Consider the following 26,923-nt stretch of genomic DNA (forward strand, 5'->3'; position numbering starts at 1 on the left):
CTGTATCATCAGCGAACAACAACTGACTCACTTCCCAAGCTCTCTCATCCCCAACAGACTTCATACTTGCCCCTCTGGGAGTGGATCTGGCAGCGGATGGAACCATGGAAGCGGAAGTGGATCACAGGGTGGGGGAGGGGGTGAAAGTTCTGGGAGCCTTGAAGAATGTGTGCATTATCTCGGAAAGCAAAAATGAGTATGTTTGAAGGAATAGTGGTTCCAACAATGTTGTATGGTTGCGAGGCATGGGCTATGGATAGAGTTATGTGCAGGAGGATGGATGTGCTGGAAATGAGATGTTTGAGGACAATGTGTGGTGTGAGGTGGTTTGATCGAGTAAGTAACGTAAGGGTAAGAGAGATGTGTGGAAATAAAAAGAGCGTGGTTGAGAGAGCAGAAGAGGGTGTTTTGAAATGGTTTGGGCACATGGAGAGAATGAGTGAAGAAAGATTGACCAAGAGGATATATGTGTCGGAGGTGGAGGGAACGAGGAGAAGTGGGAGACCAAATTGGAGGTGGAAAGATGGAGTGAAAAAGATTTTATGTGATCGGGGCCTGAACATGCAGGAGGGTGAAAGGAGGGCAAGGAATAGAGCGAATTGGATTGATGTGGTATACCGGGGTTGACGTGCTGTCAGTGGATTGAATCAGGGCATGTGAAGCGTCTGGGGTAAACCATGGAAAGCTGTGTAGGTATGTATATTTGCGTGTGTGCAAGTATGTATATACATGTGTATGGGGGTGGGTTGGGCCATTTCTTTCGTCTGTTTCCTTGCGCTACCTCGCAAACGCGGGAGACAGCGACAAAGCAAAAAAAAAAATAAATATATATATATATATATATATATATATATATATATATATATATATATATATATATATATATATAATGTACTTGTTTGCAGTTTTCTATGCAAGTGAGTTAGCACCATGAACATACAAAGAAAGGGTTTTAGATACTTGGGAGTGGACATGACAGTAGATGAAACCATAGGGTGGGGGGAAGTGAAAAATGTGTGGAAAGAGAGGTCATTATCTGGAAGTGCAAAGATTGTTATGTTAGAAGGTGTAGTAGTCCAGCAATGTTTGGAAGCGCAAAGATTGTTATGTTAGAAGGTGTAGTAGTCCAGCAATGTTGTATGGATGTAAGGCATGGGCTATAAATGAGGGTTTGTTGTGAAGGGTGGATGCATTGGAAATGAAATGTTTTGGACAACTTGTGGTGTGAGGTGCTTTGATTGAGTAAGTAATAAAAGGTAGAAGAGAGATGTAATAAGAAGAGTGAGGTTGAGAGAGGTGAAGAGAGTGTGCTGAAATGTTTAGACGTGCAGAGAATGAGTGAGGAGGGGTTGACATAAAGGATGTGTATGCCAGAAGTGGAGGGTGACAAAGAGAAGGGGGAGACTGAATTGGGTGTGGAAGGGTTGAGTGCCTTGGGCCTGAACTTGCAGGAGGGTGATGAAAGGTATGCATGGAATAGAGTGAATTGGAGTGATGTGGTATTCAGGTGCAGTCACTGGACTGAATGAGGGCATATGAAGCTGATGTGTCTGTATCTAACAACCATTTTGTCCGGAGCCACTCTTCATCTTACAACCTGCAGCTTAACCTTGGTCATAAGTGAGATACTATTGAAACTTAGATTTGTTTACAAGCATCTAATGGATTTAATGGCATGAAACTCATAACTCTAGCATAGATTTTGCCTGAGGTATGCTCCTTATAGATAGGTTTAATTTGGATCAAAAACTAGTGCAACTCAGTTTGGTTACCTTTCCAACCCAGAGAATTCAAATTTTTCATGTTGTATTGAAAATTTATTTCTTACAAAGATATTCATATGTCAGTGGAAAAAGAAAATCAGTTTAGCAGTGTATGTCAGCACAGCACACTTGAAGTTGTGGGAATATGGCCCTTGTGTCATATGAATTGCTACTATACATGTTTTTTTGTTCATTTTAACTATCAAAACTTGATTACTTATCATTGTTTTATTTTATATGAAATCTTATTGGTTATAATCATTGTAATTCTTAGATTTTTTTTATAGCAGCAAAACGATGAAAAGAAAATCACTAGCAGTGTATGTCAGCACAGCACACTTGAAGTTGTGGGAATATGGCCCTTGTGTCATATGAATTGCTACTATACATGTTTTTTTGTTCATTTTAACTATCAAAACTTGATTACTTATTGTTTTATTTCATTTTCTTATTGGTTATAATCATTGTAATTCATAGATTTTTCTTGATAGCAGCAAAACGATGGAAGTTTATGAAATTAGCAATATGCTTATCAGATGCAGTGTTGTCTAGGTCCCCATCTTGATAAGCTTTCAGTTCTGGAAGAGATAGTATCCATAGAATTACTGTACACAATCGGAACGCTGATATTATTAAGTAATTCAGGATTATGTCCAATGCCAAGTTCTGTAAATTGAGCTAAAGCTGCTCAGTGTCTCTTCAAGTAAACTCATAGAAATGTGCTCTCTTTGATATGGCTAGAGGCTAACTAACAGTGGAGAGAAATTATCATGCACTGCCAACTCTGCAACCTCAAAGGTCCAGAAGGTGGCCTTAAAGTAGAGTTGCGAAACTTGGTGTATATTTTTGTATAGAGGAGTTAATTCCCTCTTCCCTCATCTGATTTTGTATCTGGGGGAGTTAAAGGGTAACCTGACTCATAACATAAAAGAAAATTTTATCCGAGCTTTGGAACTTAATACAGATATTATGATATTTTCTGATAATATTTCTACTCATTCTTATTTCACTTCCAGCAACTAAGCTGGATTGCAGACAACATAAAGTGTTTTGTGGAATTCTTTGCTAGTTCAGCTTATTAGATGTTTGGTAATGTATTTTCAAGATGAAGATGTATGGAATTTTTTGTTTCTAAATTTGTTTTGTAATATTTTCAATTGATTTGCATGTCTTTCTTGACTAATTTCATATTTCCAGAACAAGAAACAAGTTGTAGGATATATAATTGTTGCCTTATGACTTAAATTTTTCTTGTTTTTAGAAATTATTTGATACTGCTTATTTCTTAATTGTTCTGTATATATTGAATTGGGTGATATGCTGTTCATTACATTTCTTTCAGTTGCTGAGGAGAAGTAATTGATTTTCTAAACAATTAGGAGATTTAGACAGTGAGTACAGTAACAGAATATAATATGCCTTGCTGTCCTGCTTTTTACTTAAATGTTACTTTAAGGAAAAAACAAGTGTGTATATAGTAGAGCTACTATTGATATATGCTTGTTAAAAAGTTCTAAATGAATGTTAATGATTAGCACAATTCTCATGTGAAGTATGATTTAATACATTTTGAATTATGTTGACCTTAGGTTTGATATTCATAGTAAGAAAGTGGATTTAACTTAATGGATTAGATTAGGTGTGGATTTGCTGTGACATGACCACTTTTGTGGTAGAATTGTTAAAAGTTATTGAAAGAAAATCGATTAACCAAGTATAGCTGGTGTTGGAATGTTCTGAGATACACTGAAATGTAACAGAACAAGAATTATTACATGAACATATCTTTGATGTTGTACTAAAACAGGGTATTGAGAGAATCGCTCATTTGGCACAGAATGTTCAGAAGTTAGTTGAATATACTTCAGAGTATAGGACTACTGAGCTTTGTAACTAATATTTGTATGATTAAAGAATAATTTTAATTGGCCATCATGTATTTGTTAGTAGTGATAGTGCGATTGAAGAAGAACCTTTATGGTATTCATATACTTCTTTGCTGAAATAGTTACCCCAGAAGATTTTGATAAGAAAAGAATATAAGAAATTTGTTCTGTCTCAGTATGATACAGAAGGAAAGCAAGTAAGAGAGTGAAGTTTGAAATGTTTTCTAGGAATGGGGTAGATACAGAAGGTCTTATTCCTGTATAAAATGAATTATGTGAAGATAGTAAGGGAGATGTTCAGTTTGGATCATTATCTGTTGGTAATAAAGGTGATGATTAGATGAAGGTGGTTACATGAATCTGAAATATGATAATTAACAAGATGTGGTTATTATTTGGGAGATTGATTGAGCTGGAAACAAGGCTGGAGTACCAGAAAAAAGAGGAGAAAAAGCCAGAGAATGAAGACAGAGATGAGTATGATATAGAGGATGCATGATGCTTTTGCAGGGAGAGTGCATTAAATGCATTGCTACATCAGCAATTTTGATGTGAGGGATTGAGTCTGTGAAGGGTGATTTGAATGTGAGAGTGGGTGATGTTATGATGGGGCAATGCTTTTGGGGAATCAGGTACTCAAGAGTGAATGAAATTGATGAACAGTTTGTGGAATTGTGTGCTGAAAAGGGACTGCTAATTGGGAATACATTGTTTAAAAGAGGGACACCTAAGTATACATGAGTGGGGTTAATGATGAGTGGACATTATTGGAGTATGTGTAATTGATAGGCATGCCAGGGAGAGGAACTTGGATGTGAGTGTGCTGAGGGAATGTCATATTACTTTTTAGTGGAAGCTGGGATGAAGTCTGTAGAGACTTCAGGAAAAAGGGAAATTATGTGTTGAAGATGTATGTGGTGAAAGTGAGTAAGCTTATTAAGGAGGCCATAAAAGTTCCATTTTATAAAGGCAGTGGGGACAAAAGTTAATATTCAAATTGAAGTAGTACAAGTTTGTTGAGTCTACCTAGTAAGTGATTGATGATTGAGAAGGGGGTGGCATTAACAGAAATGTGGGAAGAATGTTGTAGATTCAGGAGTTATTGGGTATGTGTGGATCACATGTTTGTTTTGAAGAATCTGTTTGGAGAAACTGAATGATTTGTGTATTTTATTTATGGATCTTGAGAAAGCATATCATAGGGCCAGTAGGAATGTTTAGTGGAAGGTGTGATAGATATATGGTGTGGGGAGAAAGCTCTGAAAAGCAGCAAGTCTTTGTCAAGAGACTAAGGTGTGTGTATGAGTAGGAAGAGGTGATTGGTTCAGTGGAGGTGGGTCTGCATCAGGGGTGTGTGGCATCATGATGACTGTAATCTGTTTATAGATGTGTTGATGGAGGTAAATATAAGGGTTTTGGGGAATCGGGTAGGTCTGCAAGCAGTTTTAAGTATAGTGGGATCTGGATGGTGTTTGCAGGTGACATGGCTGTTAAGGCAGATTTGTGTGAGAAGCTGCAGAACTGGTGTGTGAATAAAAGTAAAGTAATGAGATTTATCAGGGGAGAGACACTGGTTGGATTAAGTTTGAATGTATTGATCTTGGAGGAAGTGAGGTGTTGTAGGTGCTTGGGAACTGACATGGCAGTAGATGGAACTGTGGGGCTGAAGTGGGCCATAGGGTAAGTGAAGGCAGTAGTATTTAGGGGCATTAAGGGATGTGTGGAAAGGGAGGTCAATGTCTGTTTGGATGAAAGACAATGGCCTTAATTGAAAATGTACAGAAGAGGATGTATTAGTTAGACATGGAGTGCGTAAGGATAGTATTGAATGCAAGAAGGGTTAATTGAGTAAGAAATGACAGTGTAGGAGATATGTGCAGTGAGAGGATTACGGTTAAGAATGCCTAAGAGAGTGTGCTGAAATGGTTACATCATATGAAGAGGAGGAGTGAGGAGAGATCGACTTAAAGGGTGCTTGTGTCAGAAGTGGAGATAGCAAGGAAGAGGGAGAGACAGAGTGAGTGAGTATATGTTTTAAAAGTGGAGGTAACAAGGAAGAGGGTAAGACTGAGGATGAGGTGGAAGGATGGAGTGAAAGATGCTCTAGGTTGCATAGGTCTGGACATGCTGGAGGGTGTGGGACATGCATGGGATAGAGCTAATTAGAGCAGTGTGGTGTAAATGGGACAGTTTTGTAGTCAGTGGACTTATGAAGTGGCCACTGGAAATCACAGAAAAGCCTCTTGAGGCTTGGCATTAGATTAGGGGCTTTAGTAGCAGTGCATTGTACAGTTGTATGTTTATAGTTGTTTTGAGTCTTTTGATTGTCGTGAGTCATTTTTTTTTTTTATGCTGTGCTGCTGTTATATTTCATTTTAGCAGTGTAGGTGACCAGGCAGGTAGAGTGTAGTTTAGGGTGAAGACGGATGAAATACTCACATAGAATACTGAGGGATTCTTTTCTGTGTCTGAATATTGTACCAGTAAGTATGTTTGATTTGTTGTATGCCTTTGTGACCATGTCTGTGACATGGGGTTTTGTTGAGTAGGAGTGATTTGCCAATTAGGTTGACAGATGGGTACAAGTTGGATTCATGCCTGTCAGGGTTAACATTAAGAGAGGGACTTGGACTTATGTAGCGGTGTAGAAATTCGGTTTTGGGCAAGTCAGTGTTCTAGTTATGTGATGTACTGTTGCATGTCTGTTGTTGTTTGGGTAGTGTTAGGGTGCATTGATTGTGAGATCATCTACATATGAGAGGACTTTTATGCTGTGATAACTTTGAATTGATTTTTTCTTATAAGTGTATGAGGTAGGTAAAAGATTTCTGAGGGGAACTGGGTAAAAATCAAAGTAAGATAAAAAAAAAAAGTACAACTTTGTAGATTTCGGTGGTCAGGTGTGAGGGAGAAAAAGAGAATGTATAGGTTATCATTTTGTTCATTTCTTTCATGCATTTGTGCTTTTTCCTATGGGGAGGAGAGGTGAAGAGAAGGGATGACAGAGAACAAGTATGAATATGTATGTATGTATGTATGTGTATACAACCCATCCACTCATATTCATATACATAAATGCCCATATATGCACATATACATACATATACATATCCACATATACACATAAATACATATACAGACATATATATATATATATGTATGTATGTATGACTCTTGGTGAGGTGCCTGAGGATTGGCGGAATGCGTGCATAGTGCCATTGTACAAAGGCAAAGGGGATAAGAGTGAGTGCTCAAATTACAGAGGTATAAGTTTGTTGAGTATTCCTGGTAAATTATATGGGAGGGTATTGATTGAGAGGGTGAAGGCATGTACAGAGCATCAGATTGGGGAAGAGCAGTGTGGTTTCAGAAGTGGTAGAGGATGTGTGGGTCAGGTGTTTGCTTTGAAGAATGTATGTGAGAAATACTTAGAAAAGCAAATGGATTTGTATGTAGCATTTATGGATCTGGAGAAGGCATATGATAGAGTTGATAGAGATGCTCTGTGGAAGGTATTAAGAATATATGGTGTGGGAGGCAAGTTGTTAGAAGCAGTGAAAAGTTTTTATCGAGGATGTAAGGCATGTGTACGTGTAGGAAGAGAGGAAAGTGATTGGTTCTCAGTGAATGTAGGTTTGCAGCAGGGGTGTGTAATGTCTCCATGGTTGTTTAATTTGTTTATGGATGGGGTTGTTAGGGAGGTGAATGCAAGAGTTTTGGAAAGAGGGGCAAGTATGAAGTCTGTTGTGGATGAGAGAGCTTGGGAAGTGAGTCAGTTGTTGTTCGCTGATGATACAGCGCTGGTGGCTGATTCATGTGAGAAACTGCAGAAGCTGGTGACTGAGTTTGGTAAAGTGTGTGAAAGAAGAAAGTTAAGAGTAAATGTGAATAAGAGCAAGGTTATTAGGTACAGTAGGGTTGAGGGTCAAGTCAATTGGGAGGTTAGTTTGAATGGAGAAAAACTGTAGGAAGTAAAGTGTTTTAGATATCTGGGAGTGGATCTGGCAGAGGATGGAACCATGGAAGCGGAAGTGAATCATAGGGTGGGGGAGGGGGCGAAAATCCTGGGAGCCTTGAAGAATGTGTGGAAGTCGAGAACATTATCTCGGAAAGCAAAAATGGGTATGTTTGAAGGAATAGTGGTTCCAACAATGTTGTATGGTTGCGAGGCGTGGGCTATGGATAGAGTTGTGCGCAGGAGGGTGGATGTGCTGGAAATGAGATGTTTGAGGACAATGTGTGGTGTGAGGTGGTTTGATCGAGTAAGTAACGTAAGGGTAAGAGAGATGTGTGGAAATAAAAAGAGCGTGGTTGAGAGAGCTGAAGAGGGTGTTTTGAAATGGTTTGGGCACATGGAGAGAATGAGTGAGAGAGCAGAAGAGGGTGTTTTGAAATGGTTTGGGCACATGGAGAGAATGAGTGAGGAAAGATTGACCAAGAGGATATATGTGTCGGAGGTGGAGGGAACGAGGAGAAGTGGGAGACCAAATTGGAGGTGGAAAGATGGAGTGAAAAAGATTTTGTGTGATCGGGGCCTGAACATGCAGGAGGGTGAAAGGAGGGCAAGGAATAGAGTGAATTGGATCGATGTGGTATACCGGGGTTGACGTGCTGTCAGTGGATTGAATCAGGGCATGTGAAGCGTCTGGGGTAAACCATGGAAAGCTGTGTAGGTATGTATATTTGCGTGTGTGGACGTATGTATATACATGTGTATGGGGGTGGGTTGGGCCATTTCTTTCGTCTGTTTCCTTGTGCTACCTCGCAAACGCGGGAGACAGCGACAAAGCAAAAAGAAAAATATATATATATATATATATATATATATATATATATATATTTTTTTTTTTTTTTTTTTTTTTTAATTTTCCAAAACAAGGAACAGAGAAGGGGGCCAGGTGAGGACATGCCCTCCAAGGCCCAGTCTTCTGTTCTTAACGCTACCTCGCTAAAAAAAAAAAAAAAAAAATATATATATATATATATATATATATATATATATATATATATATATATATATATATATATATATTTTTTTTTTTGCTTTGTCGCTATATATATATATATATATATATATATATATATATATATATATATATATATATATATAGATATATATATATTTTTTATTTATTTATTTATTTATTTATTTATTTATTTTGCTTTGTCGCTGTCTCCCGCGTTAGCGAGAGGTAGCGCAAGGAAACAGACGAAAGAATGGCCCAACCCGCCCACATACACATGTTTGAAGGACAGAGGGCTGGGCCTTTGGGGGAATATCCTCACCTAGCCCCCTTCTCTGTTCCTTCTTTTGGAAAATTAAAAAAAAAACGAGAGGGGGAGGATTTCCAGCCCCCCGCTCCCTCCCCTTTTAGTCGCCTTCTACGACACGCAGGGAATACGTGGGAAGTAATATATATATATATATATATATATATATATATATATATATATATATATATATATATATATATCTTTTTTTTTTCTTTCAAACTATACGCCATTTCCCGCGTTAGCAAGGTAGCGTTAAGAACAGAGGACTGGGCCTCTGATGGAATATCCTCACCTGGCCTCGTTCTCTGTTCCTTCTTCTGGAAAATTAAAAAAAAACGAGAGGGGAGGATTTCCAGCCCCCCGCTCCCTCCCCTTTTAGTCGCCTTCTACGACACGCAGGGAATACGTGGGAAGTATTCTTTCTCCCCTATCCCCAGGGATATATATATATATATATATATATATATATATATATATATATATATATATATATTATCCCTGGGGATAGGGGATTAAGAATACTTCCCACGTATTCACTGCGTGTCGTAGAAGGCGACTAAAAGGGGAGGGAGCGGGGGGCTGGAAATCCTCCCGTCTTGTTTTTTTTTTAATTTTTCCAAAAGAAGGAACAGAGGGGGCCAGGTGAGGATATTCCAAAAAAGGCCCAGTCCTCTGTTCTTAGCGCTACCTCGCTAACGCGGGAAATGGCGAATAGTTTAAAAGAAATATATATATATATATATATATATATTTATTTTTTATTATTATACTTTGTCGCTGTCTCCTGCGTTTGCGAGGTAGCGCAAGGAAACAGACGAAAGAAATGGCCCAATATATATATATATATATTATCCCTGGGGATAGGGGATTAAGAATACTTCCCATGTATTCCCTGCGTGTCGTAGAAGGCGACTAAAAGGGGAGGGAGCGGGGGGCTGGAAATCCTCCCCTCTTGTTTTTTTTTAATTTTCCAAAAGAAGGAACAGGGGGGGGGCAGGTGAGGATATTCCAAAAAAAAGGCCCAGTCCTCTGTTCCTAACGCTACCTCGCTAACGCGGGAAATGGCGAATAGTTTAAAAGAAAGAAAGAAAAGATATATATATATATATATATATATATATATATATATATATATATATATATATATATATATATATATAGTTCCATCACTTATCCTTAGATGTTACTAGGAAATGAACAACATAGCTGAAAAAACATATCTTGCATCACAGCCACCTATTAATCCTAATAGAGGGTGTCTTTGCATGATTAGGGAAGGAAGCTAGATTTACAAGCGGACTATTGTAGCCAGTTTTATGATGAGAGATATGGTATGTCTTGTATTATGTATTTTATGAGAATAAAGTCAGCATTTCATTTATTTATGTAAATTATGTTAGTGAAAGGGAATGTTAAAATAATGCATGTAATGTATAAAAATTCTTGATATACATAAAAAAGATATTCAGATGTTAGATATGGGTTTTGTAAAATTATGGATGGGAAAGATCCATAAAGTGTTTAACATTTAAATATCTGTAGAAGAAAATCACATGTGGAAAATACCCATAATCATTGTTTATGTTCATAAATAAGGAGCATCCATATCCCCAGCCAGGGCCCTCCCTATCAACACTCCCCTCAGCTGTGTAGAGGAAAGTATACTTTTTGGATATTTTCATCAGTAACATAGGATGTGAAAATATTCTGTAAGGGAAGAAATTAGAATATAGAAAAAAAATTCTGCACATGGTGAGCATCATTTCTTATCACAACCACAATTTAAGAGTTAATGTCAGCACCTTTCATTATGGAGTTGCTTCACTGGAATCTTCTGATCAGGAAGATTCACTTGGAAAATGTGTACGTCTTAATTGCTTAGTATTAAATGGTTTGTGTTGCAGCCAGTAAGTGATAAATTACTGTATGATTGCACAAATTGCACTGATAGTATTTTACAAATTATATATTGGTGTAGCACATAAGCACTAAAGTATCTTGCAAGGAATTAGTATATTTTTGTTTGCATTTATTTTTTATTCTAGCTTTGTTGTACAATTATTTCGGATAAGCACAAATGTAGTTTTCCTATTGTAGTGCTATTGATTTTTTGATTGTGGTATTTGCAAATCCCTATAATCTGATTACTGTTGACTATGTCTTTCATCCCATTTATGCCACTGTTGTAATAGTGTCCGAGATGGACCCCTACAATAGGGTCATTGATACCACAGAGGAAGGGGCAAATTGTCAAAATATTATTTTGGAAGGCTTTATATATGTGCATTTAATTTTTGCTTGCTAGCATTCTGGGTCAAGTAGCTTTTAGGTTTTATGGCCTTTTATGTAGATTCATCCCCTAGACCAAAAATGTGCCTGCTATAAATGCTTGTTTCTTTGGGGAACCACTTTCTCACAACTAATAATTCCTCATTGTCATGATTGATGAAAAGAAAAATTGTAAGACATGTAATCTTCCTTCCTGCCCCAGTAGTCTTGTATCTTTATGAAACTCTTGCTGCACTCAGGGAGCTGGCCACATCTACTGGGTGGGACGAAATATCATGAAGTTTGGTAATGTGTGCGTCTTCATTGTGGACATTGCATTGTAGGCATGAAGAGTCATGGGATTTATTGGAGTCAATGTTTGTTATATGCAAGGATGTAGGATTTCCAGAGCATAGACCGAAAAATATGGCTCGTATTTGTCAAGGGAATGTTTTAGGTGGATGTATGTGTGATGGGGAGGTTTTTATGAATGAGTTGGGAGGTAGTTATTTAGATCTTGTTAGATTGTTTCAGTGTGTATGTGTTTTGCTTGCATTACATTTGCTGAAGTGTAGGATTTTTACTTCTACTCAAGGGTTTGTTGTTAGTTGTATAGTGGTTTGGGTGTGAGATGAGTAGTGCTGTTGCAAAGAATTAAGTGCTGAGCATTTTAAGGTGGGATTGTATTGGGAGGATCTCTGCTAATTATTTGTGGTTGTTTGACAGCTAGTGATTTTAACTGCTCTTTGTGTGGTTTGTCTCTGCATTATATTACTTTTGAGAAAGTTCAAGACCTGGCAGTTAAGGTATGGTTCAGAGTGTAGTTGAATTGTTTGTACAGAGTGTTAAGGAATTCTATTTTTTTTGTTCAAATCTGGTGCCAATTAGTGTTCTGAGGTTATTTTGTTTGTGTATTGCTTTCGTGTTGATTTTTTGATGTGGAGAGTAAGTCTGTCATGTGTGTGTCTTATTTGATGCCTATAGGATGCATAAAAAACCTTGTTTGCCTCCTTATACACTTTCACAGGCAATGTAACCTTTACATTTTTGTACTTTCACCAGCTGTACTTCGGCCTTGATTACTATCAGCAGATGTCTGAGCATGGAATTGGCAAGGTTACTGAACTATTCTAGGTCCATGTTTTGGGTCTATAGGGTCTTGATCTGAATGAGGCAAGGCCCTGATGAGATGTTGCAAGAAGCAGCCATCTGACTGTATTCTAAGCACCCAGTGTGCCTAGAAATCTCAAGTGTACCAACATTTTCTTGCTTTCAAGTGAGAATTCGGGAGGAAACACAGTGCACAAAAGCAAACTTCCTAAGATGAAGTGGCAACCAGGAAGAGTATAGAAAGAATATCCATCCCTTAAAATAGCTTGAAGCACACTGAAGTGGGTTGTTGGTTTTAACATTGTTATAAACACTAGTCTCGGCAACCAGATGTATGATGATTTCACCCTGAGTGCATCATATGCTTGTACCCACAGTAAATATTAGCTATGTATTACCTTTGCAAGTATTTGGGGGGTGGAAAGTGTTTTTGTGGACACTAGAATGGTTAGTGTTTTGTTCAGTGGGAGTGATTATCTCTTTATCATGACTGGTGGGTGTGAGCTGGATTCCTTTATGTTTGGAATTAAAAAGGTGATTGAAGACTTTGTAGAGATGCAAACATTCTGTTCGGGTTGAGCCATTTTCCAGTTGTATAATGTAATGCTGCATGTTTGTTGCTGTTGCTGTGAAGGTGTCAGGCTGTTGTAATTTGATTATGAGGTCATCCTCATGTGAGAGGACCTACATTTTATGGTTTGCCATATGTACTGGCAGGCCATATAGGTAGAGAATGAAGATGGTAGGAGAAAGAACTGCTCATTGGGGAACTTTAATTTAAATTAAAGTTGAAGCCAGTGTTAGTGCCTAGCATGGTGGCTGTCTTTGAAATTGGCCAGCCACATTTTGTTATTGTTGTGGTGGATGGTATCATTTATCTTTTGTTTGAGGGTGTGTTGTGGGACACTGTAATGTGCTTTGTTTATGTCAGTTGCCTCTGTTATCATGTAGGACGAGGATTGTAGTTCATTGTGTGAGTTCAGCGTGTAGATTGGTGATGGAGTGGTTGGGTCTGCAGCCATGTTGTGCAGAAGTTAGGTAGTTTGGAGGGGTTTAGAATTGGTGTTATGTTAGCAAGTTTCCAGATTTTATTGTATAACCAGGAGTGGTTGAAGATGCCAACAAGTGCTTGGACTACAACTGAGCATAAGTTTTTTGATATGTTTTCAGGGCCTGTTGCAGGAGAGGTTTTTGAGGTTTTAATTCCATTGTTTGTATCACGGAGTGAAGGGTGGGTTGCTCATCATTCTGTTGACAACGTGATATGTTTTGAATACATAGATGGCTTCATACTGTGCATTGCATTAAGTGAAACTATGAGTGTACCACTTTTCCAGAAATATGGTACAATGACTTGCTCAAAATTAATTGATATTGGCAAAATAGCTACAACTGTTGACAGTGTCTTATACAAGGCTATGATGGTATTGCATGTGACAATGCAAGTGATATTTCTGGTAAAGGCAAGGTTTGTGTGCTAGAGATAGAAAAGGGGCATGCCAAAATATTTTAAGACTAGGAAACAGTGGGATATGCCAATGGAAGTACACCAGAAATTGGAGACCTTTGTTTGATTAATATAATGTACCCTAGAAGTCCAAGAAAAGTTGATATTAAAGAAGTGCAAATACAACCTGTTCAGGTCAAGAAAGGGGGATAAGTCTCATCGGTTGGCACCTTGAAGAGATTGCCTTATACAGCACTAACTTCGAGCAAATTCTCAAGTAGCAACCTGGAAGATGATTCATCAAATTAACCATCAATATCCCTGCCCACAAGGCAATGTATGGAAACTGGAGAGGTGTGCGGACAACAGCGGCTCGTTGTTGCACCAGGTGTTTTAGATTCCATCATTTAAATGTTCATGCTTGTCAAATGATGAGCAGATGTTAGAGAAGACCTTATAAACAATGGCAATGAAAATGATGATTGAATGATATAGTAAAAACTTAACACAAAGGTTATTATGATAGTCCAGAGTAATTTGTTTATGATTGGTATGTTGTTATTTTGATTGGAAATTGGTATGTAAATCTTATTCTAACATTGTATGTATTACAGTAATATGCATGAGAAAATTAAGATGATACCTGGATATATTGGCCTCATCATGAATGTATGATTGTGTTGAGTTTCCAGTCAAGTTATTTTTAGTTATAGTATGTTACAGTATGTTGTCAAGGTATTTCAGTTAATAAACCTCTTAATAAGGGTGTATTTTGGTTCATTAGTAGTACATGAATGGAAGAACAAAAAATTCATCAATGCTCGATAACTTGTTCAAAGTTCAGAAATGTTTGGTAGCGTTCTTCGATTTTGGTAGTCATATTTGATTTAGTAGCCCTTTTTTGTTCATTTCTCTGGGATTGCACATTCTATGATTTTGTATTCACTCCGCCAATGAGGAATAATAATTTGTTGTGACATAGTGGTTTCTACGTAGAAACAAGCATTTCTAGTAAACACAATTTTGGACTGTAGGTTGGGTTTACAAATGGGGCCATAAAAGCCAAAAGCTATGCAGCTCTCAATTTGGGCTAGCAGATATTTTTCTTCTTATGATTACCCCAAGACCTTCTAAGAGAGAGTCCTGGTGTTACTCAGGACCTCTCTTGAAAGGCTCCTACAGCTCAAGGCTGTGCTACTTCCAGTAGCAGGGAAATATAGACTCTTTTGGAGAGAGAATTTCCTTAATGAGACTGTACTCCCAATGATAGAACCTCATGCTGGGAATCTGGGAACATGTGCAGAAGTATATAGCTTTCCAAAAATAGTGCAAGAATTTGCCTTATCTTCCATACTGTATTACATCCTCATACAGTATTAAAGATTTATTTTGGCAAAAAATGTAACAGTTTCTGTCTCATCATCATGGAATATGTACTGTATTAACTTTAAACACTTGGTTATGGCCGAAGATCTGGGTTTGGTTTCGTAGTGTCTTTGTCATTTTTTGAGGTCTCTGACTGACTTTTGTCTATTCTACTCGGTTACCTCTTGGTAAATATCCTCAGCACATACCTTGGTATGTATTAACCATTTTATTGTCAGTGTTTATGATGCCTCCTGGAGGACCTTCAATGATTGCGTTTGAAGTTTACCAGCCATTCCCATGTCTCGTGCCTAACCAGTGATATTAAACCAACCTCTTATGTCGTATGTACTCACTGTGCTTGTTAGAAAATTCATCCTAAGGCTGTCATTAATGATTTGCTAATAATTTTCTTTCTTTCCCTCAGGAATGTCACAGAATGCTTCTCCTAGTCATGCTCAGTACTAGCAAGGAAACATCAGCCTCAGCAGGGTATCCTTGCAGGTGTGCAGCTCTCAAACTTGAATTGTCCGTCACTATCCCAGATCCCTCCCATACCTCTGTTAGAAAGTTAAGATTGTGGATGATGATGCTACATCCTTACTTCAAGGCCAGAGTAAATTGGATTAAAAGCTTCAAGAGATTTTGAGAAATAGATTACCCTAAAATATGCTTGAAGCACATTTGAAATATGAATATCTAAGGATATGTAGAAATTTTGCATTGCATTTTACATAAAAATTTTCATTGTATTTTTTTCAGTAAAGCAACTAAAGAACTTTTGAAAGGTTGTGTAGTAGTTAATAAAACATTGGGAGTTATTTACTAGTTAGTTTAAAGGGGGATTCACCTTTGTATTATATTCATGTACATTACTTAACCGAGTGAAAGTTGAATAATGTCTCCTCTTTCACTTATAACTGCTTTCCCTGAGAAGACCTAGTTATTCCCCCTCCCAGTTTATCCTCCTGTTGGTCCACACACACACATTCAGTCACCAACATTTCTTAAAGAGACTTTTACCTAACTTTATTTCATTCATCAATCAGGAACATGGAAATATTGTGCTCATTTGGAACAAGAAGTTTCCAACCAAAACTGTACTCCCTTTCATCAGTTGACCATAATATAGCCTCGCTTTAGGTGACATTTCATTTGTCAACACCGGCCTGCATGGGCATGACAGTTCCCAACCTTCAGGTTTGGTTAGTAAGTGGGTACTTGGCTTAGACTGGGGTGTGTGTACGAGTGTGTGTGTGTGTGTGTATACATGCATGAGAAAAGACATGGTTCATATATGCAAAGTTAAGAGATGGGACAACATGAACTTAGGCTGGGGTGTAATGTAAAACTCTCCTCCATAACATACAAATAGTTACTACAAATCATGATTACGTAGAGAGCTGAATTACAGGGAAAGGTTAGAGGCTTCAGATTTGCCCACCTTAGTGAGGGGTGACCTGATTACAACCTTTTAAGGTTTTAAAACATTGATTATTTAGACTGTATAGTTCTCTGAAAGATGTAAGGATAAAGCATCTAGGGTATTAACATGAAATTTAGCAAGAAACTTTTTAGAAATGTAAAGAAGTACTTATATAGTGAGAAAATATGGTGGATGAATGGAATAAAATGGCTTAGGACATGGCTAATACAGACCATATGTAGATTTAAGAATTTGTATGATAATAGAGAATGGGGTCCCATTTGTATAAAACTCCCTTCCTGTGCTGTGCAAATAGTTGAATATAATTGGTACCCAACACAGGTGTTCATCCTCCCCTCCAGGCTGGTCGATGAATGGGTATCTGGCTTAGACTGGGATATAAATATAATTGATTACCCTTTACCTATTTGTTCTATAGAGAGATTGATTCTTACACTCTTGGGGCCCCTATATTTTGAACATTCTCTTGTATCATACAACCTTTTAAACTACAGTATGCTGTCCACACTTACCACATCGTCTTTCAGTTTATTCCACTCATCCACTGCTCTTATACAAAAATAGTATTTCTTTACATCTTTTTTAACAAGCTTCTTGTTTATTATTATATTATGTCCCCTTGTTCTGTCCCTACATCTTTTGAAGAACTATTCACAGTTTACACGGTCAATCTGGTTCAAAAACTTAAAGGTTGTGATTAGGGCACCCCTCACTCTTCTGTTACACAGCTCTATTGATTCTGGTAACATCTTTGCTGCCCCCTTCTGGACCTTCTCTTAGATGTTTGTTTCTTTAGTTATGGTAAACAACTTGAGAAGCACATTCAAGTTTGGCTCTATGTAGGGTACAAGCAGCATGCTAGATATTTTGTTAATCCATACATGTGGAAGCTGTCCTGATATGTGCTAGTAGACTGTCACATTTACTGTTCTCTTAATGTGGAAATCTGGCAACAAGTTAGGGACCTTTTTAACTCTCAAGTTCTAATCAAATGCAGAATCTAAAACTTATTAACTTTTAGATAATAATCTTGTTGAAGTCCACTTTCACTTAAGTTATGATCCAGAAAGTTGAGAGTAAATGTGAATAAGAGCAAGGTTATTAGGTTCAGCTGGGTTGAGAGACAAGTTAGGTGGGATGTGAGTTTGAATGAAGAAAAATTGGAGGAAGTGAAGCGTTTTAGATGTCTAGGAGTGGACTTAATAGTGAAGGGAACCATGGAAGTGAAAGTGAGTCATAGGATGGGGGAGGGGTGAAGGTTGTGGGAGCAATGAAGAATGTGTGGAAAGAGAGAATGTTATCTTGTTATCTTGGAGAGTGAAGATGTGTATGTTTGAAGGGATAGTAGTTCCAACAATATTATATGGTTGCGAGGCATGGGCTATAGATAGGGTTGTACAGAGGAAGGTGGATGTGTTGGAAATATGGTTGAAGACTATATTTGGTGTGAGGTGGTTTGATCGAGTAAGTAATGAAAGGGTAAGAGAGACGTGGCAGTAAAAAGAGTGCGGTTCAGAAAGAAGAGGGTGTGTTGAAATGGGTTGGACATATAGAGAGAATGAGTGAGGAATGATTGACAAAGAGTATATATGTGTTCGAGGTGGAAGGATGGGGTGAAAAAGATTTTGATTAATTGGGACATGAACATACAGGAGGGTGAGAGGCATGCAAGGAATAGAGTGAATTGGAACATTGTGGTTTACTGGGGTCGACATGCTGTCAGTGGACTGAACCAGAGCATGTGAAACGTGTGGGTTAAACCTTGGAAAGGTCTGTGGGGCCTGGTTGTGGATAGGGAGCTGTTGTTTTGGTGCATTACACAGGAAAGCTAGAGACTGAGTGTGAACGATTGTGGCCTTTTTTTTGTCTCTTCCTGGCACTACCTCACTGAAGCAGGGGGTAGCGATGCTGTTTCCTGTGGGATGAGGTAGCACCTGGAATGGATGAAGGCAAGCAAGTATGAATATGTACATGTGTTTATATGTATATGTTGATATGTATATGCGTGAATGGGCATTTAGGTATATATATATATATATATATGTGTGTGTATATGAGTGAATAGGCCATTCTTCATCTGTTTCCTGGCACTACCTTACTGATGCAGAAAATGGCAATTAAGTATGATAGATAAATAAGTATTTACACATATGTACACAAGTACATATTCATACTTGCTCGCCTTCGTCCATTTCCAGTGCCACCCCTCCCCACAGGAAGCAGCAATGCCACTCCCTGTGTTAAAGAGGTAGCGCCAGGAAACAGATGGCAAAAGGTCTCATCTGCTCACACTCATTCTCAGGCTGTCATGTGTAATGAACAAACCACAGCTCGCTGTCCACATTCAGGCCCCGCTGACCTTTCCATGGTTTACCCCAGACCTTTCACATGTCCTGGTTCAGTCCACTGGCAGTACGTTTACCCCAATATACCACATCTTTCCAGTTTATTCTATTCCATGCACACCTTTCAGCCCCCTGCACGTTCAGGCCCTGATTGCTCAAAATCTTTTTCACTCCATCCATCCACCTCCAATTTGGTCTCCCGCTTCTTGTTCCTTCCACCTCTTGACACATAATTCCTCTTTGTCAGCCTTTCCTCATTCATTTTCTCCATATTCCCAAGCCATTTCATCACCTCCTCCTCTGCACCAAAACCACTACCTCTATCTACCAGGTCTCGCATTCTTTTCTGTGGTTTTCCCTGACCACTTTATTTGGCCTGGTTAGATCATAGACAGCACGGTACCCTATGTGTACCACATCACTCCAGTTCACTCTCTCCTGTGCACACTTTGCAACTAGTTGGATGTTTAGGACTTGGGTACTTTAAGCCCTTTAACTCCATCCTTACATTTCCAAATCTGTCTTCTTTTCCTCCTTGTTCCCTACACTCTTGCACACAAACCCTCTTTGTCAAATTTTCCTCATTCATCTTTTCTTTATCACCAGTCCACTTCAGCATGCCTTCTCTTGCTCTGTCAGCCATTGTCTTCTGTCAGCTATTGTCTTATTACCACACTTCTTGTTTACCCTCTAATTTCTTACTCTCAGCCTTCTTTGCACCACATATTGTCCTTTAAACATTTAATATATTTCCTCATCTTGATTACATCCATACGTATTCAGATACCCTAGCCTGAGCCTTTAAGGTGCACTCCTCACTTGACTCCTTTCCTTCCAACTTCTAGAAACTGAAAGACAAGAGGTAGGGGTTTCTAGCCCTAAGCTCCCATCCTTTTAGGTGCTTTTTACTATATGCAGGGAATATATGGGAAGTATTTCTTCTTCCACTTCCCCAGATTGCATATGTAATTTTTGCCAAACTGCAAATTGATTGGGTGTGTGGAAGATTTTGTGTAGTATCAAGGTTTTAGCTTGATTTTTGTCTGGATTGGCCGGGGTGGGGGAGAGAGTAAAAGATTTTGACTTTGAATTCAGGCCAATGTAGTATAAGGGAAGCTGTTCTGTAAAAACATTCCAATATTTATATTTGATGTTTCCTGAAATATCAGCATTAGGACACTAACTTAAACCTTTAACTCGATTATCAGTGTCCAAAAGCATCTCGCATCAGTTAGTATATAATGATTATAGGTGAGGACAAAATATACTGAGAATTGTTTTTCCACATTTTATATTTCAAGGGATATTGTATTTTCTAGTGCCTGTTTGTAATGGAAAGATTAGTCTACAGTTTATCTCTTATTGCATTTAATTTATTTTGTGGTAAGATTTGAAATGTGTCCAATAGTGCCAATGAAAGTTTCTTTGTCATATGAACTTCAGTCTTTTTTTCTGCCTTTGGATAACCATTGTATGTTAGAATACTTCTTATTGCGTTTATAGTGTAATATTTTTTCACGTATATATTGTTTGCATTAAAACATTTATGGTGACATGGACTGTTGTGGTCCATGTTCATTTAGTGGAAGCAGCCTATAGCTTAAGTTTGTATTTATTTATTTATTATACTTAACCGCTATTTCCCGTGTCAACGAGGTAGTGCAGGGAAACATACGAAGAATGGCCTAACCACCCACATGCACATATATATACATAAATGCCCATACACGCACATATACATACAAGCTTAAATTTGTATTTAGTTTATTTTGTTAGGTGATACCCAGTTTAGTTTTTCTGTACTGTTGGACAGAATGGAGATTTTATATTATGTACTGCCTGTTTTTAGTCTTAGTGTGTAAGTTTTCATGTGCTTTTTAGGTCTCATGATTCTTAAGATTTAAGCTGGGAGAAATTTTTATGACTGCATCCTTACTTCCTGGTGGTCCTATGAGGTATTTGTATTTGGTTTAATGTTTTTATTTTTTCGAGGTATTACAATAACTGGTAGTTTTACAGCATTCAAATTTTGCAGGAAAATACAAAGTATCTTGTATTTTTTATTCTTAACTACAGATTCTTGGTGTACTTATGATAATAAGAAAAATTGTCTCAAATTATAGAGTCAAAAGTTAGGCATGTAATAATTATGAAGAGATTGCAATTACTTTTTTCAGGCTGCCAAAGATGGCTTTTTTCCATTACATTACTTTTATTTATTTCCCCTTGAGAATGCTTGCGATTTTATTTTCTTCTGTATATTTTGTTTTCACTCTAAATGGTCATTCAACTTGTGCGTCTTTTCTGTGTTTGTGATTTGCATGTCCATATAAAACTTCGAACTGGTATATTGTAAGGATGTTTATGCATCTCATCTATAACTGATTTAGTGGAAGACAAAGAAGAGCCTGGTGTTGATGATAAATGTATTATTTATGTGGACATGCTCAACACCTTTATGGGTTTCACACATCTTCTACTAATCTATAGAGCCTAATCTTTTTATCTTCTTCATTAGATGATATACATTGTGTGTACATCTAGAAGTGGTATATTTGACCACTAGAAAATTCCTCTATGTCATGCTAGAAAAAAACATTAGAAAATTTGTGTTTATAAATATGTAGAATTATCCCAATTTGGATCATTGTTGTTATTTCAAATTGTTATGGTTGGGAAGGTACAGATTAGGAAATATGAATGGGTGTTTGGGAATAATGTGCAAAGTTTTCCATAGATCAAGTTTGTCAACTAAGTTGAAGCTTTAAGAGTGTAAGGATGGTTTTGAAAGTTGAGAATGATTGTATGACAACTTATATCAAAACACTTTCTAATCAGCTTTGGTTGTAGGTTGGGAGGCTCCAAGTTACAGTTACCCCTGGAAATATTCAAACCATAGGTGGTAGGAGAGTGTGTTGGAAAAATAAGATGAATGTAATATTGTCACCTCATATTTTCAAAATTCATCTACTTTCTTCTGAACAAGGATTTCCTGCCAGTTGTTATTCATTGTTGGTAAACATTCTTATTCCACAGCAATGGGCAATCTCTTATGATAACATAAAAAATAATTTAAGGTCATCCTCATGTTGATCATTCATTGTATAAGATTATATGTTATCTTCTATTTTGAAAATTTCTTTCCCATTAGATGAACATCAGTAGATGAAATAACTATTTAGAAGTTTATTAAACGTTTTCTTTTGGGGGTAGCAATGCTGTTTCCTGTGGGGTGGGGTAGTGCCAGGAGTGGATGAAGGCAAGCAAGTATGAATATTTACATGTGTATACATGTTATTTATTAATTTATTTATTTATTTTGCTTTGTCTTTTTCCTGGTGCTACCTCGCTGATGTGGGAAAGAATTGCACATATATATATATATATATATATATATATATATATATATATATATATATATTGTGGGACCCACTTGAGAGCATGCTTTCAGTGGATATTGAATATATTTGAGGCCCACCATTATTATGGTATATTAGATGCCTGGACTTGGCTTTGTGAGGAAGTGATTCATCCATTTATGAGTAGTAAACTTTTACATTCTTCTGTATCTTTGTCAGTATTTATACAGAAATTAGAATATATTGCATGATAACTCAGATTGCTACCAAATTCATGTTTAGAGAACCATTTACATGAACAAAATTGTCAGTCATTACCCATGAAATTCTCTTTATGCTAACATTTGGGTTGTTTGGATGCTGGACATTTTTCTCGACTAGAGCAATACATTTATATCAGTGTGCCATGTCCATCTCAGCTTTTCTGTTGCATGAATAATATCCATGAGGTGTAGTGGGAAGTCCATTGGAAGTTATGAATCTTGCATGATTCCTTTCACCAAGTAATACTGGGTGAAAAAGTTAATTTTGGCTTCAAAAAGAATTGTTGCTGGAGAGAGATCATCTTCCATCCTTGGGATTTGGTGAACTTTGTTTCATTATTTCCCATTTACAGAGCTGCCAACCATTGTTTTTTGCTGTGTTTATTACTTTTTTTTTGAGATGAATATATCAGCATGATTTTTCTTAGTAGATTTTTTGAAATTCTGGTTGTATGCTCATGTTTTGTATAGGTATTGTGTATGTAATGTATGGGAAGTTCACAGGGGTGCACTGTTCAATAAATAGTGTATGTTCTCATCGCTAACGCAAGTACTAATGCAGTGTACAAAATAAGTCAGACATCGGTCAGTCTCCAACCATTTTGCAGAAATGACTGCACAAATTGTTGCATGGTAATTTCTGACCATTTTATGGATATGACCATGCAGGTTATTGCACGGTTGGTCTTACAATCTGATCATATCTTCAGTTTGTGTAACCAGGCTAGTCCTACTCTTAGGCTAGTCCCCCCCGAGGCTTCAAAAAGTCACAAAATTATCATGTATGGAAGCGGATAAGAAATTACTAATTCCCTTCGATCTATTGCTGTTCTTCAAAGTAGTAAAATTTAATTTACCATGATCTAGCAATGACAGATGAAGAGTGACACTGAAAATTTGGCTAGAAAATCAAAACTTCAGAATATACATTACACCATCACATCAGTTTATTTGGGCCTTGACCATTGATTAACAGGGATAAAATGAACTGTGTATAAACCTGATCCTTTCCTGCAAAATTTATTGCGGCAAATCTGTCAGTCGTGAAATACTTTGTTTGTATATGTGATTATGTGCTCAAGAAGTTCCCCCTGAAGAATGCAAGTGTTGCTGACCCAAAGAAGAGAATGAATGCAAAGTTTGCATCAGTGCTTTACTTTGTGAAGAAATTCCACTGCATGGAAGAGCAGATAAATGAGCTTGAACTTGAATTTGCTTACTACCAGTTAGATCAGCTTGAAGGTGTATACCTTGACCAAAGAGCTAATGAGATGTGGATGGCCATTTTACAACTAAGACACAAAGTCTTCTTATAAGGAAAAGTATGTGCATCTTCCCGGAATCATGTTTGTTATCCTGTCAGTTGCTCACAGCATTGCTTTAGATGAGTGAATTTTCAGTGTGGTCAGGAAAAACTCCACAGAAAGTCTTGGCACTCAAACATATCAGATTTCCTCATGCAGAAAGTGTATAGTTGTGCTAAAAACTAAACAACAAAAACAAAAAAAGTTAAGTGAAGGGCTTCTGGAGAAGTGCAAACAGGCAGTTGCTGCTTACAACAAAAAGCTCTAGCCAGGATTGCATTGTGTGATTGTAAGTTCCATTTAGCAAAATTCCATTTTTTTTAACTCAAATTCCTGATTTTTGCCATGTTTATTTCTTTTTTTTTGACAAGGTTGGCAGCTCTGCTTTTATATGAATATAGTAGAACTATGAATATTATTTTTTTTTTTTTTTTTTTGCATTCCCATTTCTTTCATGATATAATGAAATTACCAATGTACTTGACAAAACTTTGTATTTTTTAAGCAACTTCTGAATCTTATTTACAGATCTTTCCATTTAATGCACCCTATGTTTTGTCATGTGAGGATGTTTGTGCTGGCAATTATCATTGAAACAAAATATAATCTAATCTGATGACTATGATGTGGCTTTGTGAATGAAGAGAAATGATTAAACTTGTTAAAACTTGGGCTCATGACTAATCTGTGGGATTATGAATGTAGAGCATAACAATGTGACTTTTATCCTATAAAATCTTTTGGTACAGGTATATGATACAGATAATAACAAGAAAATTGAACTTTGTTAGGCAAACACTTGATCTTTTGCATTGTTGTGCTCAGTCATCCTCACTTTTTATCTTACTGGTTACTGGAAAACTATGAGGTGTCACTTTGTAGGCCTTGTAAATAAAACAGCGTTCCTGTTGATTATGATACCTAATGTGCATGTCATGAAAGTGTAGAGAATATAAAGTCCCACCATTTCATTGCTTTGTCTTTTCTTTTGCCTTCATGGAACACACATTTCGTAACCCATCTTCTTTTGATTAGAATACCAACTCTGATACAGATGAAAGACTAGTTTGATCTAGCAAGTTTGAGACATTTAAAATCTCCAGGAGCAAATGAAATCTTTAAGTGGGTCCAATGTTTCAGAGCCAGAGCTACGTAAAATATCTTTAAATTACCATATCATTGAGAGCTAATTTACATGAATTCCATTAAAGGTATTAGGTTATTACCCAATTCTTTGGATGCTATTTTAAACACTTTATGCAGAGTTCTTGTTTCAATGTGTCTTACAGGATGAATTTTTTTTTTTTTGATGAACTTAAATTGAAGGAGTTAAAAACTGTGATCTGTCTGCAGATAGTAAAACAGTTCTCATATAGCCTTATCAATAATACATTTAAAAGTTTGAGAGGGATTGCTAAAAAGGAATTAAGCTACTATGTCTATTATGAGAAAAATGATCCTGGTCAGAGATTTAATGTCATGTATGAGGTTCTGCAATGTGTAAGAACAATGTAGGCCACAACCACATGTACATGAACGATAAACCTGTATGCATTGAGAAACTGCATGGAGTTCAGAAGAGAGTTGAGTTTCAGGAGTGTGTTGGGCAAGTGCGAGAAAAGCTAGTGACAATATGGTGTGTATAACATTGAGGGAGTATTTTAAAGAAGTTTGAAAATGAGAGAACTGTTTTTGTTGACTAGTATTCAAGGGATAAGATATTACAAGGAAGTAAGAAAAGCAGTAAAGCTCATAGATTAGAGAGGTGAAACTAACATTAGTGGATCTACATAATGTGTGGAAATTCAGTCTGGTGGCTGGTGACTTGGACAAAGGTTTTTACAGTAAGTGGAAGAATTTTTCAATGTCTCCTTAACATTGTTAGCAAGTGATTGTGTTCATAGGATTAGCATGTACAATTATGGAGGAGAAAAGGTGGGTTTTGGAGAGGAAATGGGTTAGTGCAGATATCTGCACTTAGATTTATGGAGAAAATTATCGAATAAGGTGGATGAAACATTTAAGGACAAGGAAAAATCATGTGGTAAAGTGGTGATGTTTGAATCAATGAGGTGTTTTTGTTGTTGAAAAAGCACTTGCTGGTATTGTGAGTGTTTTGAAATAATTGTGCTAGCATTAAGGTTATGTCACATTTGATTAATGTTTTTATTGATGGGCATGATGTGCAAGAGGAAGCATTAATTATTTAAAAAAAGGATAAAGAGAACAATTTTATTTTTCACTTATGTAAGTGTCTTTAGGGACAAAAATGATGTTTATCCCTTAAATGGCAGAGAATGGCAGCTAACGTGATAAGTTTTCATGCCATTGATTAAATATCCAGCTGGCATAACAACGTTAGCAGCATAAAGAAGTCTCTCATCTTGTTAGTAAGGCATGGTTGAGAATCCTACAAACATCATCATAGGGTAAGTGCAAGGCCATCCACCTAAAGGATGTGCACAGATGGTGACCCTACAGAAATGTAATGTTAGATACCGTAAGTCATTGAGAGGAGCAGTTGTGAGGAAATAGAAAAAGAATAATGCGACAAATATGAAGATATGTGACTTAAGTGCTTTTAGCACTGACCCTCTCATGTACATGCAGACCCTCTATCCACCCCTCCCAGCTCACATTTCTGCCCCTCCCATACAGATGACTTCCCAGCCCTTCCCTCACAGATCACTTGCCCACCCCACTCTTCCAAACAGCCTCCTCTCCCTCACAGACCACTTCCTGCTCTTCACTCACATACCACCTACTAGCCCATCTCTCACAGATCACAAGCAACCTCCCGACCCCTTCTTGACAGACCATCATCGTGCCCCTCCCTTGCAGACAACCTTCCTGCTCCTCTTTTTACAGACTGCCTTCCTGCCCCTCCCTTGCAGACAACCTCCCCGCTCCCCCCTCAAACACTGCCTTCCTGCACCTCCCTCTTAGACAACCTCCCCCCCCCCCCTCCTTTACAGACCACCTCCCTGCTTCTCTCTCTGAGGTCACCTCCCTATTTCCCCCTCACAGGCCACCTACTCACTCCTCCCTCTTATATCCCACCCCTCCCTCATGAGCCACCCCCCAACCTATCT

At 37.5% G+C, this 26,923-nt stretch overlaps 1 protein-coding gene and 1 long non-coding RNA gene across 18 annotated transcripts in view; one reads left to right on the forward strand and one right to left on the reverse strand.

Annotated features, from left to right (window-relative positions):
• Window positions 1-24,802, forward strand: part of Csp (Cysteine string protein) — a 66,920-nt gene extending 42,118 nt beyond the window's left edge. For 15 of the 16 annotated variants that reach the window (XM_071687305.1, XM_071687307.1, XM_071687311.1 and 12 more), the window contains one exon: window positions 15,541-24,802. In XM_071687305.1, coding sequence (XP_071543406.1) covers window positions 15,541-15,581 — 41 coding nt within the window. In that variant the 3' untranslated portion in view covers window positions 15,582-24,802. Of the gene's footprint in view, window positions 1-3,105; window positions 3,155-15,540 lie in introns of all 16 variants that reach the window. The other variant, XM_071687310.1, reaches the window with a different exon arrangement.
• The window catches only part of LOC139762434 (uncharacterized), a 117,638-nt gene that overhangs the window by 43,534 nt on the left and 47,181 nt on the right, over window positions 1-26,923 (reverse strand). The window lies entirely within an intron of this gene.

This window comes from Panulirus ornatus, chromosome 43 (genome assembly GCF_036320965.1).
Source record: "Panulirus ornatus isolate Po-2019 chromosome 43, ASM3632096v1, whole genome shotgun sequence".
Lineage (NCBI taxonomy): Eukaryota > Metazoa > Arthropoda > Malacostraca > Decapoda > Palinuridae > Panulirus > Panulirus ornatus.